The 14,958-nt window shown below is 33.8% G+C and overlaps 1 protein-coding gene across 1 annotated transcript in view; it reads left to right on the top strand.

Annotated features, from left to right (window-relative positions):
- MS3_00010220 (uncharacterized protein) overlaps nt 1–14,690 on the top strand; it is a gene marked incomplete at its 5' end in the record, with an annotated part of 48,154 nt that extends 33,464 nt beyond the window's left edge. Inside the window, 4 exons of the mRNA XM_051218580.1 lie at nt 5,798–6,553; nt 8,508–8,729; nt 11,324–11,514; nt 13,253–14,690. Coding sequence (XP_051075152.1) covers nt 5,798–6,553; nt 8,508–8,729; nt 11,324–11,514; nt 13,253–13,463 — 1,380 coding nt within the window. The remainder of the gene's footprint in view (nt 1–5,797; nt 6,554–8,507; nt 8,730–11,323; nt 11,515–13,252) is intronic.
- Nucleotides 14,691–14,958: the final 268 nt, after the last annotated feature.

Below are 14,958 nucleotides of genomic sequence, written 5' to 3'. Positions count from 1 at the left end.
GGGTCGTGCATGTATTACAAGTCATGATTATTAAAAACATTGTAAACTTTACATTATCCCTCTGGTTGTCAGTGAACTTTTCTTACATTCAATATTCTCTTAGTTAGTTATGAAGTATCATATGCTTTAGCCTTGGGCTTCGTTTAAAGAACTTTTCATCGTCCCTAACTAAAATTGAAATAAAGTACATTATAAAGAAATAATCCTATGATCAAAATAAGTTTATAGTGTTTCTCTTATTTATATAACCTTCATCAAGTTGCAGAGTCAGCATAGCAGTGCGATTAACTAATCAATCTTGACAATTAGATAACGTTTATATAACCTAGTACTCTGACATGATATGCTCCACACATCCAGTTAGTTCCTTTGATCCTGTCCACAGTTGCACGAAATGCATTTATAAGACGGGAATCTCACGGATCAAGGATCGTTAAACGAAAATGGGGAGAGATTTAGAAATTTGTGTGGTTTTAGGCGGCACAATATACCCACACAAAGCTACATGGGTTCCATCGTATAACACCACAGGAAACCAGGTATATCATATTTGTATCAATAAAAAATTCAGAAGAACAATGGGAGACACGAGAACCGGGATAGGTGCTGACATAACTTCAGATCACCACCTGGTGGTTGCCAAAATGAAACGGAAGCTAAAGAAACACTGGACAGTTGGGGAAACAGCATTACAATGGTTCAATACAACGTTCCTTCGAGATACTAACAAACCCAACCAATTTAAGATAACTCTCAACAATAGGATCCAAACCTTAAAGGATCTACTGAAAGAAGACGAAACTACGAATGAGGACAACTAGAAACGGATCAAAGAAGCGTCAACTTCAACATGTCAGGAGGTGCTGGACCGCAAGCATCATCATCATTAGGAATGGATCTCTATGGAAACCCTAGACAAGATTCAAGAAAAGAACAAGAAGATGCCAATAAACAACAGTCGGACAAGTACAGAGAAAATTAGGACAAGGAAAATACACTTACGCAAACAAGCAAGCGAAGTGGATCTTTAGAGCAGACAAGCAGAAATACGTGGGACTCCTAGCAACGACAACAGAAAAAGTTGTGACTGAAGCAAATATGAGACAACTATATGACATAACGAAGAAACTAGCGGGAAAATATAGTAAACCAGAGTGACCAGTCAAGGAAAAATATGTTAGGCTAATCACCGAGATTCAGGGACAGAGAAACAGATGAGTGGAATACTTCAAGGAACTCTTGAATAGAGCTGCTACATTGAATCTGTCGGACATCGAAACAGCACCTACAGACATTTCTATAGATGTCACTCCACGAATGATCGAATAAATCAAAAAGGCCATCAGATAGATAAAAGTGGGAGGGCAGTAGGACCTGAAAATATATCAGCCGAAGCACTGAGGTCACACATAAAAGCAAACATTCTTCACTTTCTATACAGGAAAATTTGAGGGGGAAGAAGTAGTGCCTCTAGACTGGAAAAAAGGATATGTCATCAAGAGGGCAAGGAATATAGATCTGAGCAAGTGTGAGAACTACAGAGGTATCACACTTATGTGAGTACCAGGAACAGTTTTTGATAGAGTGTTGCCGAACCAGATGAAAGATTAAGTAGACACCCAGTTTCCAGATCAACAGGTTATGAAGACCTCAATATGTGAGGGAAAGCACGGAATACAATGGACAGATTGAACTCAACTAGAAGATTTAGAATTCTCAGATGATCCAGCCCTTCTATCTTATACAAACCGAAAAATACTGGTTAAAACAACCAGTGTAGCAGCAGCCTCTGCATCAGTAGGCTTCAACATACACAAGGGAAGAAGCAAGATCCTCAAATTCAACACAGAGAACACCAACCAAACCAATCACACTTGATGAAGAAACTGTGGAGCAGGTGGGACATTCAAGTGCATGACATGTTCAGCATCATCGATGAACAAGAAGGATCCGTTGCAGACGTAAAGGCAAGGATGGCACTCCTACAGTTGAAGAACATCTCGAACCTAAAACAACTGTCTGCAAGCGAACTTCAAAATCAGAATCTTCAATACGAATGTAAAGACAGTTCCATTGTACTGAAATGAAACATGGACAACTATCACAACGATCATCAAAAATGTTCAAGTATTTGTAAACAATTGTCTACTCAATGTCTGTTGGCCGGAAACCATCAGCAACAGCCTACTATGGGAGAGGACAAATCAGATCCCAACTGAGGCGGAAATCAGGAAAAGATGTTGGAAGTGGATAGAACATAAATAACTTGGAATCCTCAAGGGAAACGGAAAAGAAGAAGATCAAAGAACACACTACGTCGGGAATATAAAGCAGATATGAAAAGAATGAATAGCAATAGGATTGCCCAGGACATAGTTGCATGGAGAATACTGGTTGGCGAGGGTTGACAGGCGTCAGTATATATATATATATATATATATATATATATATATATATATATATATATATCATATTGTAGTCATGAGGAAAAGGGTGAGACTATAGTTTATGGACGACCTTTGAGCGATGCTAAAGTGACCTTGAGAATGTTCACCTAATAACTAGGACTAGGATTATAAAGCAGCGTGAGGAATTAGAATTATGATTTACAGTTGATGGTTGGGGTTAGAAATTAGATTTAGAGTTTTTATCACGAACTGACATGAGCTATAATGCCAAGACTCTATTTAGCCAAATGGATGGGTGGATCTGATTGGTTCATCCATAAATCATAGTCTCGCCGCCGTGACCAATGAAGTTCGATCCGTGTCGGGTGTGAGACAGTTATCCATCTCAGACAATGGATAAAGAGTTGCACAAGATCATGGTTCGCTCATAAATTATAGTTTCGCCGAAAAGCTACTTGAAGTGGAATTTTCTCTCTCTTCAGACAATAGATGAAAGGTTGCGCAAGATCATGGTTCGATTGAAGCTAGATGTTAGCTCCGCTGGATGCCGACCCAGTGGTCTGGAGGCTTAGCGTTCGCTCGCGAGATCGACTGTTCTGCATACGCGATTGTGGATGCGCACTGCTGAGGAGTCCCATAAGAGGACGAAACGATTGTACTGTGCTTCCAAGTTTTTAAATTGTTGTCTAGCTTACACTGGCTCATGAATTCAACTATTATAAGAAATCTATAAATGGAATGGCGTTATTTCAAAGTAGTTAAGTTTGTCAAGTTTTACAAGTGCTGAATATGATTAGCGTTGCATCATTCAGCGTTCTAAGCGAACGGTATCGGATTTGAGTGTGGGAGTGATTATTAACTCTGGCATATAGTTACGCAGCTAACAAGGTACAAATAGAGCGAAACGTGCGTTCTGGATTCCTCTGCTATCCAACATCTCTCTGTGCTTATTATAACGTCAGTTTTTTTTGTTTGGGTGAAGAGTTTCACATAACGTCATCAGTCGTGCTGATGTATAAGTAACCTTCATCACTGCATTCATCTAGTGTTTGATTATTCCAGTGATTTCATCTCCTTTGAAGCGTAGATTTAAGAAATAGGTTTCTTCCATTGTATCGTATTTAACCCGTACGTTGGTTTTGGCACACTTGTCAATAAATTCCACCTGATATGCCTTTTTACTTAGGCCAGGTTGTAATGAAGACAAGTTCTTTCAGACTTTCCTTCGAGAATAGTTTACGAGCGTTGTCAAAAAGTCCCTACAATCCCTATATTTGTAACTTATTAGACAGAAACTGTTGTGATTCAGATAAACTCCACTCTATTTATTTTTGCGGTGGATGTGTCCTTGTAGTGCGCCGTCTAAGTTTACTTTTTAAGTCATTTTCCGTGGTAAAATGTATATCATTGAGTGCTTACTCGATTGCTATTTAGGCTTTATTCCGATTCAAAAAGAGCACCGATTGCGTGAGATTCCTGATGAATCGCCTCCCTGCTCATGTCTTCAAGTCATTCATTTGCTTGATAACAATCCGTTTCAGAACATCGAGAGAAACAATAAGATTAAAGTTTTTGAACACTGCCAGAATGATGGCTGCTTCCCTCATCAAACTTTTAAAGGTTTACGTGCATGTAAAATACCACCGTCAAAAAACCAACAACCTCACAAAATCTCAAATTGAATGCACCCTTTTGATCTTCTTACCGTTATACATCTATATACACATTCATGCATATACACTAAACACATACAAACATAATTGCTAGTGGGTTTTTTAAGCAACTCTTGTAAGTGTAACACGGAGCAATGTTCAGAGTAGGTTAGGTCTGTTCTCAAAAATAATCAATGGTTATTATAAATCACTTACATGAGTTTATAATTGTCTGATTTAGATCCAGAGAATAATTAATTTCTTAGTTTGTGGATCCATATGTTTATCTAGCATTCATTTGTCTTAATAATCATGAATATATTTCATTTATTCCGCCACTTCATTTTACCTAATAACGAATAATATTATGATGATTTCTCTAACTATAATTTGTATCATTTTTCCATAATTAAATATATTGAACGATACTTTGTCTGTTCAGGTATTTGATAGTCAGACTGTTATTTTAGGTGCTATACAATAGTTATGGTGTGAAGATTTAATATGGGAAGCTTGACAGGTCTATTGAACTAGTTGATGCTTATTGTTACTATGATCTTTTTATCATACAGAAAAAATAGCAAAACAACCTCATTTGTCTAGCCAATTTCGTACTAATTTTCCTCATCCTTTTGTTTTGTAACTACAATGACTGATCCCTAAGTAGTGACCAGTATTAGGCGTATTTTCTCTATGGTGCTGATCGAATTCTATAGATCAAGTTGAACTGTAGCCGATATCAAAGATTAGATAAACATGAGATTGTCCCGCGGGTCAATGTTAGTAGCCTTAACTTACAGTTGAGTCGCGCCTTGTATGGCTCAGTACAAACGTCGTTCTTTAGAACTGAATGACCTAGGTTCGGATCTACCAGAAAACATCAGTTTCCTGAAGATTTCAGATACCCTTGTTATGACGAAACCCTACTAACATGAAATGTATAGATTTTCTGCCTACTTCTCTTAACCACTTAATATTATCTCATAACTCTTACGATTATCGTTATTCCCACTTCTTAATTATACTACACAATTTAAACATGATAGTTCAAGTTATGAAACGTTACTATTATTATTGTACAAAGTCAATCATTTATTCACGCTAAATGGAATTCTATCAGGAACTTTGCGTCTGGATTACCCCCGGTATTATTTTACGATTTATTTGAATTTCAACAAATAACGGAATTTTCATCCTCCTTTTGTATCAACTAGAATTAACAGAAAATCTTGAGTTCTCTATTTTATTGATAACAACTCAATCACATAGATCAGTAAATTATTTGTGATTTCGAAATTGTACTATGCAGTTTAAACACTAAAAAACAATAACATAGAAATGCAATTATTTAAAGCAATTATTCCCTTTTATAAATTTTGATAGAGCAATTAGATCAACTCCGTCTTCTAATCGCTCTATCGAAATACAATTATTTCAGTCACCTATTCTCTTATCCTTTTCACTGACTAAATGTAATTTTTATACTCTATCAATAGTGATTGTCAAGTCACCAGCTGAGAAGTCTCATACTAGGACTAATAGTCGACCATTCCCGTTTAGTTTTCTATAGTCTATCTATCGCTTACTAAAACCACTTGATAAATGGGTTCAGTTTCCTTTAAGCTCATCTGTAAATTATTGTTTGCTTGAATTATTCTTGTTTGAGAGAAAATACTGTGTAAATATTTCTATGTTCAACTCGCTTATCGGTTTCCTTTTTATATTTTCCTTTTTTAGCCTGATTCATCCAGCATATTCCTACCTGAGAATGTAGCTAGCAGTAGTTCTCAACCACTTCGAACTGGTTCATTACCTTCTACCAATGGACTTAACCCTATCAGTTGCGGTGGATATGATGCTGGTGGACGTAGTATGATTAGCGGTTTAAGTGGTATAATTAGTACATCAAAAGATGATACATGTCCCAGTATAGATCCATCTGTTGCTGTCAATTCTAACACTGGTGCATTTTCATGGTCAGATGGTGGAGATAATACACTGGCACGAATATTTGAATTTCTTGGTGTATCACCACATCAAGTGTTCAATAATCAAAATCTAACCTCTATTGGTAATAATAATGTACCCGGTGTTGGTTCTTCAGGTTCATCTGCATTGTCTGCTTCAGGATTAGGCGTGTTGGATAAGACTAAAGCTGGATCTAAAAGTCATATAAGTGGAGCGAATGTTATCTCACCAGAATCACTTAGTACTCCTCATAGTAGCGGTATTGTTACTGGGAGTTTAAGTGGTGGTGTTGCTGCTGGTAGTATTGGCCACTTAGGTAATTCAATAATGAATATTTCACCATATAATTTGGCACTTGCATTTGCTTATCTTTATCGTCGTCAAGAATGTCAATTTGCCTCTCTAACTAATCAACAATCACAGATATTTCAAGAACTTCGTGATGAATTGTCTGTTATGCATAGTGAAACACTTAGTATTCAGTCTACACTGAATAATTTAACAACAGAATTAGAAGCTATTCGAGTTAGTTTGCATTTGTTATCAGTTTTACCAATGTTATTCGAACGTTTGTTATTATTATTATCATTATTATAGATTGTGTTTGTGTTTATTTATCTTGTTTTATTGTTCAGGTGACCTTATTTTTCGACATTACTTGCCTACTGATAGTTAGGTATTTTGTCAATTAATGATCGAAATATTCTTGTGGCATTTTTTGTATAAATTTTATTACTACTGCTAGTGTTAGTATATTTCAATTAGTTTAAATAGTAAAATAATAAGTAACCATACTACTATTTATAGCTGGTTTCATTCCTTACCGTTGTTTTTGAATAATCGTTTTCATTATTCATCGACGGTTGCTCTTTTCAAAATAAGGTGTTCTACGCTGTCTTTACATCTTTATTGTCATATCGATAAATCAAAATAATGCACTGAATAGATGTTTATTTTGAGAATAGATTTCGACGGTCTGGAGCATTTAAGGTAATTTACTTCACTTGTCTTGCTATTACCTGCCTAAATGACAAATACCTGGAAAAAATTCCCACCAATGTCTACGTCATTGTTTACTGCTTTATAATCTGCCAAAAATATCAGTCTTGTCATAAAATTCCAATTGTCTTAACAGCTTATTACTTGGTTTTTCAATTCTTGGACTGATTATCATTGTATAGAAATAACTTAAGAAAACATTATTAAGTATACAGATGGCCAGCATCTAAGAAATACTGCGTGTCTTATAATAATAAGATGCTGACTCATTATATCATCTTCTTGAATCCATAAATGATTGTTTCATGCCTAACTATGAAGGTCACTTTTATTGTTGTTGGATATTTTATTTGTGTAGCACGAAAATATAAAGGAATGTAAAGATAAATTAGTTAGTTTGTTCTTCTCCTCACGAAAATACGAAAACAATAAATGTTACCTTCGTATTTGTTATATTTCTTGGATTGAATGTTTCCTTTCCCATTTATGTATATTTGTAAACACACATACACACATGGGTGCATGACATTATCACCTGCTTTAATATGTACACATGGATGTGCTTTTCGGTACTTAACATAAACAAATATCGTTATTTTCCTTCTTTTCATATTTGTTTATTTATTTATTTTTAACTCTTTCTAATAGAAACGATGTAACAAATATTATTGCATATATATTTTTATTGTGTGATTGTTGATTTTCTTAAATTATATGTTTCATTGTTCACTGAATCTATAGGAAAAGGTAAAAACATGTATATCCATATTATGCTAAAATGAACGTGTAATTAAAGGTACTATCAATGTAATCCGCATATTTTTTTTATACCTCTCAACAAAAAAACATAACAATCTTAGTTTTTAGTATTCACAACAGAAAAATTTAAACATTTCGTACCCAAAAGACAATTTAATAGGTATCTGGACTCAATAGCCTAGTGGGATATGTTTGTATAATTCACAAGTGAACATGACTCGATTAGGTCGAATCCATTTTTTGGATATTATAGTATGTCGAACTGTTAGCCAGGTTTCGACGGCTCTCTCAATCGAACAATAAAAAAGAAATCAAATGTTGTCAATTACTACACAGGCTTTCTTTTGCTCCTCATTATCATCTTTGTATCAGTAAGATCAAGGAAGCACTGGACAGTTGTTCTGTCATAGTATGGGTTTTTTCAGCAGTTCACTTTCATGACTCTCCTCCCACTGAGGATCAAACCGATGGCTTTCAGGTCTGGCTGCGAGAGCTTTATCTTTAAACCACTAAGCTATCATCCAAAAGTGTACACGTCTAACTTTAATTAATTTACTATATTTCACAATCATCTTTATTTGTCTTCGGTGGGTAACTGCCTCCCACCCGACACGATCCAACTCCACTGAGCACAGTTTCCACTAAGACTTCGGGGATTTAAATAATAATAATGATAGCAATTTTATCACATAGTTTTGACCATCCTCTCTTTTTATTTTAGCGTGATGCAACCACAAAAGCGGAGTTACAAAATCAAAAACTAACCGATGCCAGTTCACGTATTGAAAGATTGGATGCTATAGCTGAAGAATCTCGACAAGCTTTACCACATGAATTAGCAGCTATACGTAATGAATTTCATGATTCCTTATATTCAGTTGAATATCAAGTGACCACAAAAATACGCGACCTAAGTGATAATATTACAAGTATTAATAATAAGGTTGGTGTTTATTTGTTACTTCTCTGCATTATGTGAAATAAAAATGGCAACCATGTGGTTTTATTGAATCGAATTTTCTTTAGTGTAGATCTTCTTTTTAAACCAGCTCTTTTAATTTGCTAGGTAATTTTAAACAATGATTTCTGTAGTGGTGGAACGTGCTCAGAGTTGACCATGTGTATGTTCAAAAATTGAGCGATCGATTGATTGACTTCCATTTAGCTTGAAATAATCGTATGTTATCCATAATTGCTTAGTGAACAAAAATTGTTTTCACTTCAGATTGGTTTTTTTCTAAAGCCTTTTATCTTGACGGCCCACAGTGATCAATGAACACGGTGTTATTAAATCGCTTATATAAATTGTGTGGAGTATCTTCTTTCTCTTCCAATTGTGTTACCTTTAATTGATAAATTTTTTTCGTATTAGTAGCCAAAACCATTACATTAATAGTAAGATTTAAATTATCTTGTTGTTGGTATTGATGTTTGAATTTAAATCGACGTTTATTGGGATAAACTCATCCTGTTCAGATTGGTCTCGCTATAGGCATATTATAAATTTTATAGAATAGATGAACTTGCACATACTGACCAGAGTTCTGCCCGCAGTGTCAGTAACGGGATATTTCAAGCCCATACTAATATTGGTCTAAAAAGTCTATCCGCTGTATCAGTTAGTGGTTATCTGTACTCACTGCGTGTTTAGCGATTAAAGTTACTGAGTTTGAGACCCGGTACGAATGTCAACATCAGAATGTGGGTAAATTTAACTGACGCATCTCAAACAGAATAAAACATACTTTCTAGATTTCAATTCTAACCATAATTCATCTGTTCCTTGAAACTATTACACTTCAATTCTTGAATTAATTCTTCTAGAATCTATCCTGCTCCAGTTGACTGTAAAGAAAAGGATACAATATTAAGACTTATTTATGTCTTCTCTTATCGATTTATTTGTATTGATTTTTAGTGAATTTATCAACTAAACTTTTATCGCAAGAAAAGATTTTTTCATATTCATCAAACTGCGTGCATTATTTATAGTATTTAGAAAAAATAATTGTCTATATGTTATACCGATCTAGTGATTGAAGCATCAAAATGTCATTTATTATCATGATTTTCCTGCACATTACTGTTTTTAAACTTCATATCTTTCACCATAAAATTAGTAACCAGGTGCCGTTACTAAATTTCAGTTTTTAGATGCATGAGATGCATATGCAACACTACTTTTGTATCTGTTATGTTCTTTTAAAAATCTTATTACGTGTATAGTGTATAAAATTATAGGTATTGTTAACTATGTTTGGAAGTATCCCCAGTGAGATTTCATAAGAAGTATTGAGACATGTTTTTATGGGATTAATCCATTGATATAAAGACAACTCCTTCCAATATTAAGTCGTACAAGATTCTGGGATTATGTAGAACCAGAACAACTGCTGACGTCCTGTGTTCGTGACATCACTGAACATTATGCATTCTTTCGTGCGTTTCGACTGCTGATTTGATATGTGAAAACCGTTTGTATACAAGATTTTAGTTAGTGATTTCTGGTTTAAAAGATTGTGAAACAACATATTTTCTAAGACTTACAAAGATGTTTGGAAACGGTTCTATGGCACGTTTATTGATATGAATCAGTTATATTTTGAAGGAAATGTGATTAATGTACTCTGAATTTTGTAAAATAAATTTTTTCAAATGATTTTACGTTTTTTAAAGTTTGAGTAAATCAAGTTTATTATACTCTTACATCTTATGAACTACTTTGAAACAGTTGATTGATTTATATTTTTCCAATAATAATTGTAAGTGAAAAGTTGTAGCCTTAATAGATCAATCTATGTCACAAAACTGTAGTGAAAGAGAACACAGTTGAGGACAACCGAATTATATTTAGCACAACATTACAGAGTTAATTGGTAAAATAGAAAAACCATACTATAATACCTAGTTTGCAAAATGTTCAATAATTATCTCCGACTTCATTATTCTTGCATTTCTATACTAATTGCTTTCTATTCCCGTTCTTCCTTTCTTGATCTTCCCAATCTTCTGCTGCCACACATTACATTCCTGACTCGCATGATATACTATTTATGTCAATGTAAGTAGCACACACCACAATACTATAAATTGTTACTTTCATTAACTGAATACTATATCCTATCGGTTGCTTAATTTAAAAGTTATAGATTTTATTCCATGTGTAAACATTATTGAATTATGTTAGATTCAAAATATAAAAGCTCTACATATCACAATTCTCTTTAGTCACTTATTAACTCTGAATTGAAGTTCGTGACGAAAACTATTTTAAAGAAAACAAAAATTATCTTCTAATCATATCAACTTCATATTAATAATTGATCTATAAACTTGACTATCCTTTCAAATACGATTAAGATTTAATTTCTAAAACAAGAAAAAGTGTTTTTTTTTTAAAAAAAATCTTATCAGATAAACAATTTTAATTTATTGACAATTTAAATCCTTTTACTTATTTATCGCAATTATCAATTGAGTTCTAATTTAAATGAATTAATTTTTATTAAATATTAAGGTCAATTATTTTTTCCATAGGTAAGCATGATTGAAAAACCTCATGATCAATCTAATACACTTGAATCACATGGTACAGAATTAGATCGTGTTCGTCGTAAAGTATTACATTATTTAACTGATTTATGTGTGTCATTCTTTGCACTAGTTACTATGCTACTACAAGTGCTTATACGTTGTTTAAATTTGGGCGCTGTTCTGACAGAAAATAGGTATATTTTATTGTTTTAAAGAATTATTTTTAATAATTTGTAATACATTTTCGTTTTGTTATAATATAATCATAGTCAAAAATGTTTCGGATTATCTTGTTGTTAATATTCTTGACTAAATCTTTACTAATCTTCGTTGGGAAATGGATTACCTCGACATTGCCATTTGGTAAAAGCTCGTGATTCCAATCAAATTCAATAATCTTCATAACTTTTTACTAACAATTAGTATGTGCTCACTAGTGACTAACTTCTAGAAGAAATCCCTGGAGTTCTAATGAGAAACCGTGACTAGTGAAGCTAAACCGTGTCGGATGTAAGACAGTTACCTACCAAGAGCAATCGGAAGTGGTCATAAATCCACACCGCTAGATCCCGACTTAGTAGTATAGAAGTCAAGCGCTCGCATATACGTTCGTCGACACGCACTGCCAACGAGTCATATACTAGAACGTGACGGCTTTTGAGCACATCCAGGTTTTCAATGTTGGTCTTACATCGATCGGTTCATGATACCAGTGTAATTCAAAACAGTTGGATTGTGTGTCTTGCATACATGTTCCTTCCTATTCATGACTTTAGATTAATATACCTCCATCCCAATGTTAGTGTTCACGCTGGGACTTCAACCGGATACATTTCGCTTTTTACACACTATGAGCTATCCACGGAGCTAGGTAGTAGAGATAGCCATTAACCTGTATAACAGTGTAAACGTCAACGCTGAACTTCAGGTATATCCAGCTAGCAAGTCGCAAATAAAGCGAAATGCTTTTTCAAAATTCCACTGCTAACCAGAATACATCACTTCTGTTGGCTTGGTAACTCTAAAATGTTCTAAATTCTCATTTCATGTACATTTTACAAATTAATATATTTAGTTAAATGGTTCAAGTTATCTTTTCTTGTGTTGTAATTGGTTGTTCGATGTTTACAATGGCTGTCGTCAACTATTGGTTGTACCTGTCACGTTTATCCAGTTAATTCATACGACAGAAAAGTAGTTTTTATCGCTATTTTGAAATAAAGATCTATAATTCGCTTATATCGTCTTTTGTATTCATCATATTTTATAATAGTAACCAAATTCTCAGCTTATCATAATAATAACAACAACAAGATTCCGTATAAGCTCATCATGGCCTATCTATTTATTTGAACACACAAACTTTGATACAAGGAGGCACTAAATACATATGCTCCACACAGCAACAATGAGGTCAGTAGTAGTTATCATTGATTTGTGTGAGGTCCGTGATAATGCCCGGATGCACAAACTAAAGCGATTGGTTTTCTTAGGGGGCCCCAACCAGAGCCTTTGGTTCGGAATGAGGGTTTTTCAACTCCCCTAGGTGGACCCTCCGCGTCCACCAACCCTGTTAATGCACCGGAATTCTCTTCACCCTCTCAATTTCGAAAAGGCAGTGAGTAGGACTTCCATGTTAGTGGCTGTATACTCGTGGTCATGTGAGAGCATTTCGAGAGGAAGAGCAGATTCTCCATCCTCGGTCATACCAGGGCACTTAGGGGCCTACCTACATCAATTTCACAATTCTTGTCATATATCTCACCGGTGTTGAATTCGTTTTCGAAATGCTATAGAATTTCAATGGTTTACAATTTCCACCCTATTGATTTATGCAATAGATTATCGTTTCTATTTTAAATTTGTTTGACTTATTGTATATTTCCTCATTCGCTTTCGTCTGTTTTTTTTTCTTTTTGTTTTATCGCATAGGAAACTTGCTGTTTGCTTTTCCATGACATTGTTAGCTAGTTGTTTGCTTGTATATACATCGGATCCTATTATTTTATGGCTCAGGGAAGATGATACCATTACAAACCCGTCTACAACAACAACAACCATACATCGAAGATCTCAATACTGGCGAAATATACTTATTGCTATCTTGTCATTTTTTCGAAGTTTTTCCCGTGAAATGTCTTGAACCAATATTTTGATTTATCTGTTTAATCATTCAATTAATTATTCGGAAATTTCTAATGTACGCTTGTCTTGTCTTCTTTCTTTACTCAATGGTTCACTTCACTTAAAGGTTTATTATCCTTCACGACAATTACCTGGTGCTCCATTATATATATATGGGTATTCTTGTTTACTGAGATTAGTACTATTTATGCTTGCTTAAAAAGTATGGTGGATTTCTATCATTATTCACACATATATTTATACATGAAACAAATCTATCATGACGAGTGTTCTATAAAAATGCTTTGTCTGAAAGCTTAATTCTATTTTAAACCATCTCATTCATTAGTTGACTAGAATATATTTATTAGTAACAGCTGATCAACATCATTATTTGATCTTGCTCTGACACAATCTTATTTACAATTATTCACTTATTTTATTTGTTTTTCCATGAAATTTTCTGTTGAGTTACCTCAGTGTAAAAAATTTGTTTTTACTTTTAAATATTTTTATTGTTGTTGCATCATCATTAGTCTATTTTTTTAACCTTTCGACTTATTCATTTTGTTCGTATATAGTTTTTCTTCTCATTATGAACATTGTTCTGCTCACACCCGGTATTGTCTATCTATCCCTTGTTATACAATGTTACATGTACACTGGATTGTGTACGGTTGATTGTCCGACGTGTACGTTGCTTGTTCTTAAATGTTTTCCAAATCAACTAAATATTCTAATTATATTGACAGAATAATCTAATTTCTTTTATTCATCTTATGTCGATTTTTGTAGAATAAAATCTATGTTATAATGCTATCAATCCATTGCTATATTTTATAACACCATGTTATGAATGACATCACAAACTAATGTTGTTTATCATTATTATCCAACGTTACTCTTCATTTTAAAATCTTGTCATTTTCATATTATCTATTAACTAGAACCAGTCTTTCAAAAGAACAAACAACGATTTGTTTATTATTATTTACGTCTTACCTCTTCGTAAATGCAATCAGTTTGTCCAGCAATCAATATGTATGAGGAGATAGACATCGATGTAAAGCTGTTCAATTTTCTTTGTATTAAAAAAGAACATTTCTCCCAATATTTTTGTTTTAAACTTTCTTTTCTTGCTCTGTTTATCTACTAAAAACAGATACATGAGTGGCTTGTTAATCGAATATATATATATATATATTCGCTAATTTGTAAATCAAATACTATTATACAGTTTGAACAGAAACTTTCTTGTCTTTTCTTATGTTCATATTCACTCGTTCACCTGTTAAAATCAAAAACACATACCTAAGCTCATGTAACAAGTTGTAGCTTACACGTAGCTTATAAAGACGTATAATACTAATCATTTGCTCCAAGCAGAATACAAGGTGTAGCCTAAGACTACTAGACTGCATATATCTATGAGTGAAATAATAACATGTGAGGTAGTTAATCAAGAAAATACCCAGTTTTTTTATGGAATTCAATACACATGAGCAGCAGATATA

Source organism: Schistosoma haematobium, chromosome 1 (assembly GCF_000699445.3).
Source record: "Schistosoma haematobium chromosome 1, whole genome shotgun sequence".
In the NCBI taxonomy this organism is placed as follows: Eukaryota; Metazoa; Platyhelminthes; class Trematoda; order Strigeidida; family Schistosomatidae; genus Schistosoma; species Schistosoma haematobium.
This window is presented reverse-complemented; position numbering and strand designations above follow the sequence as displayed.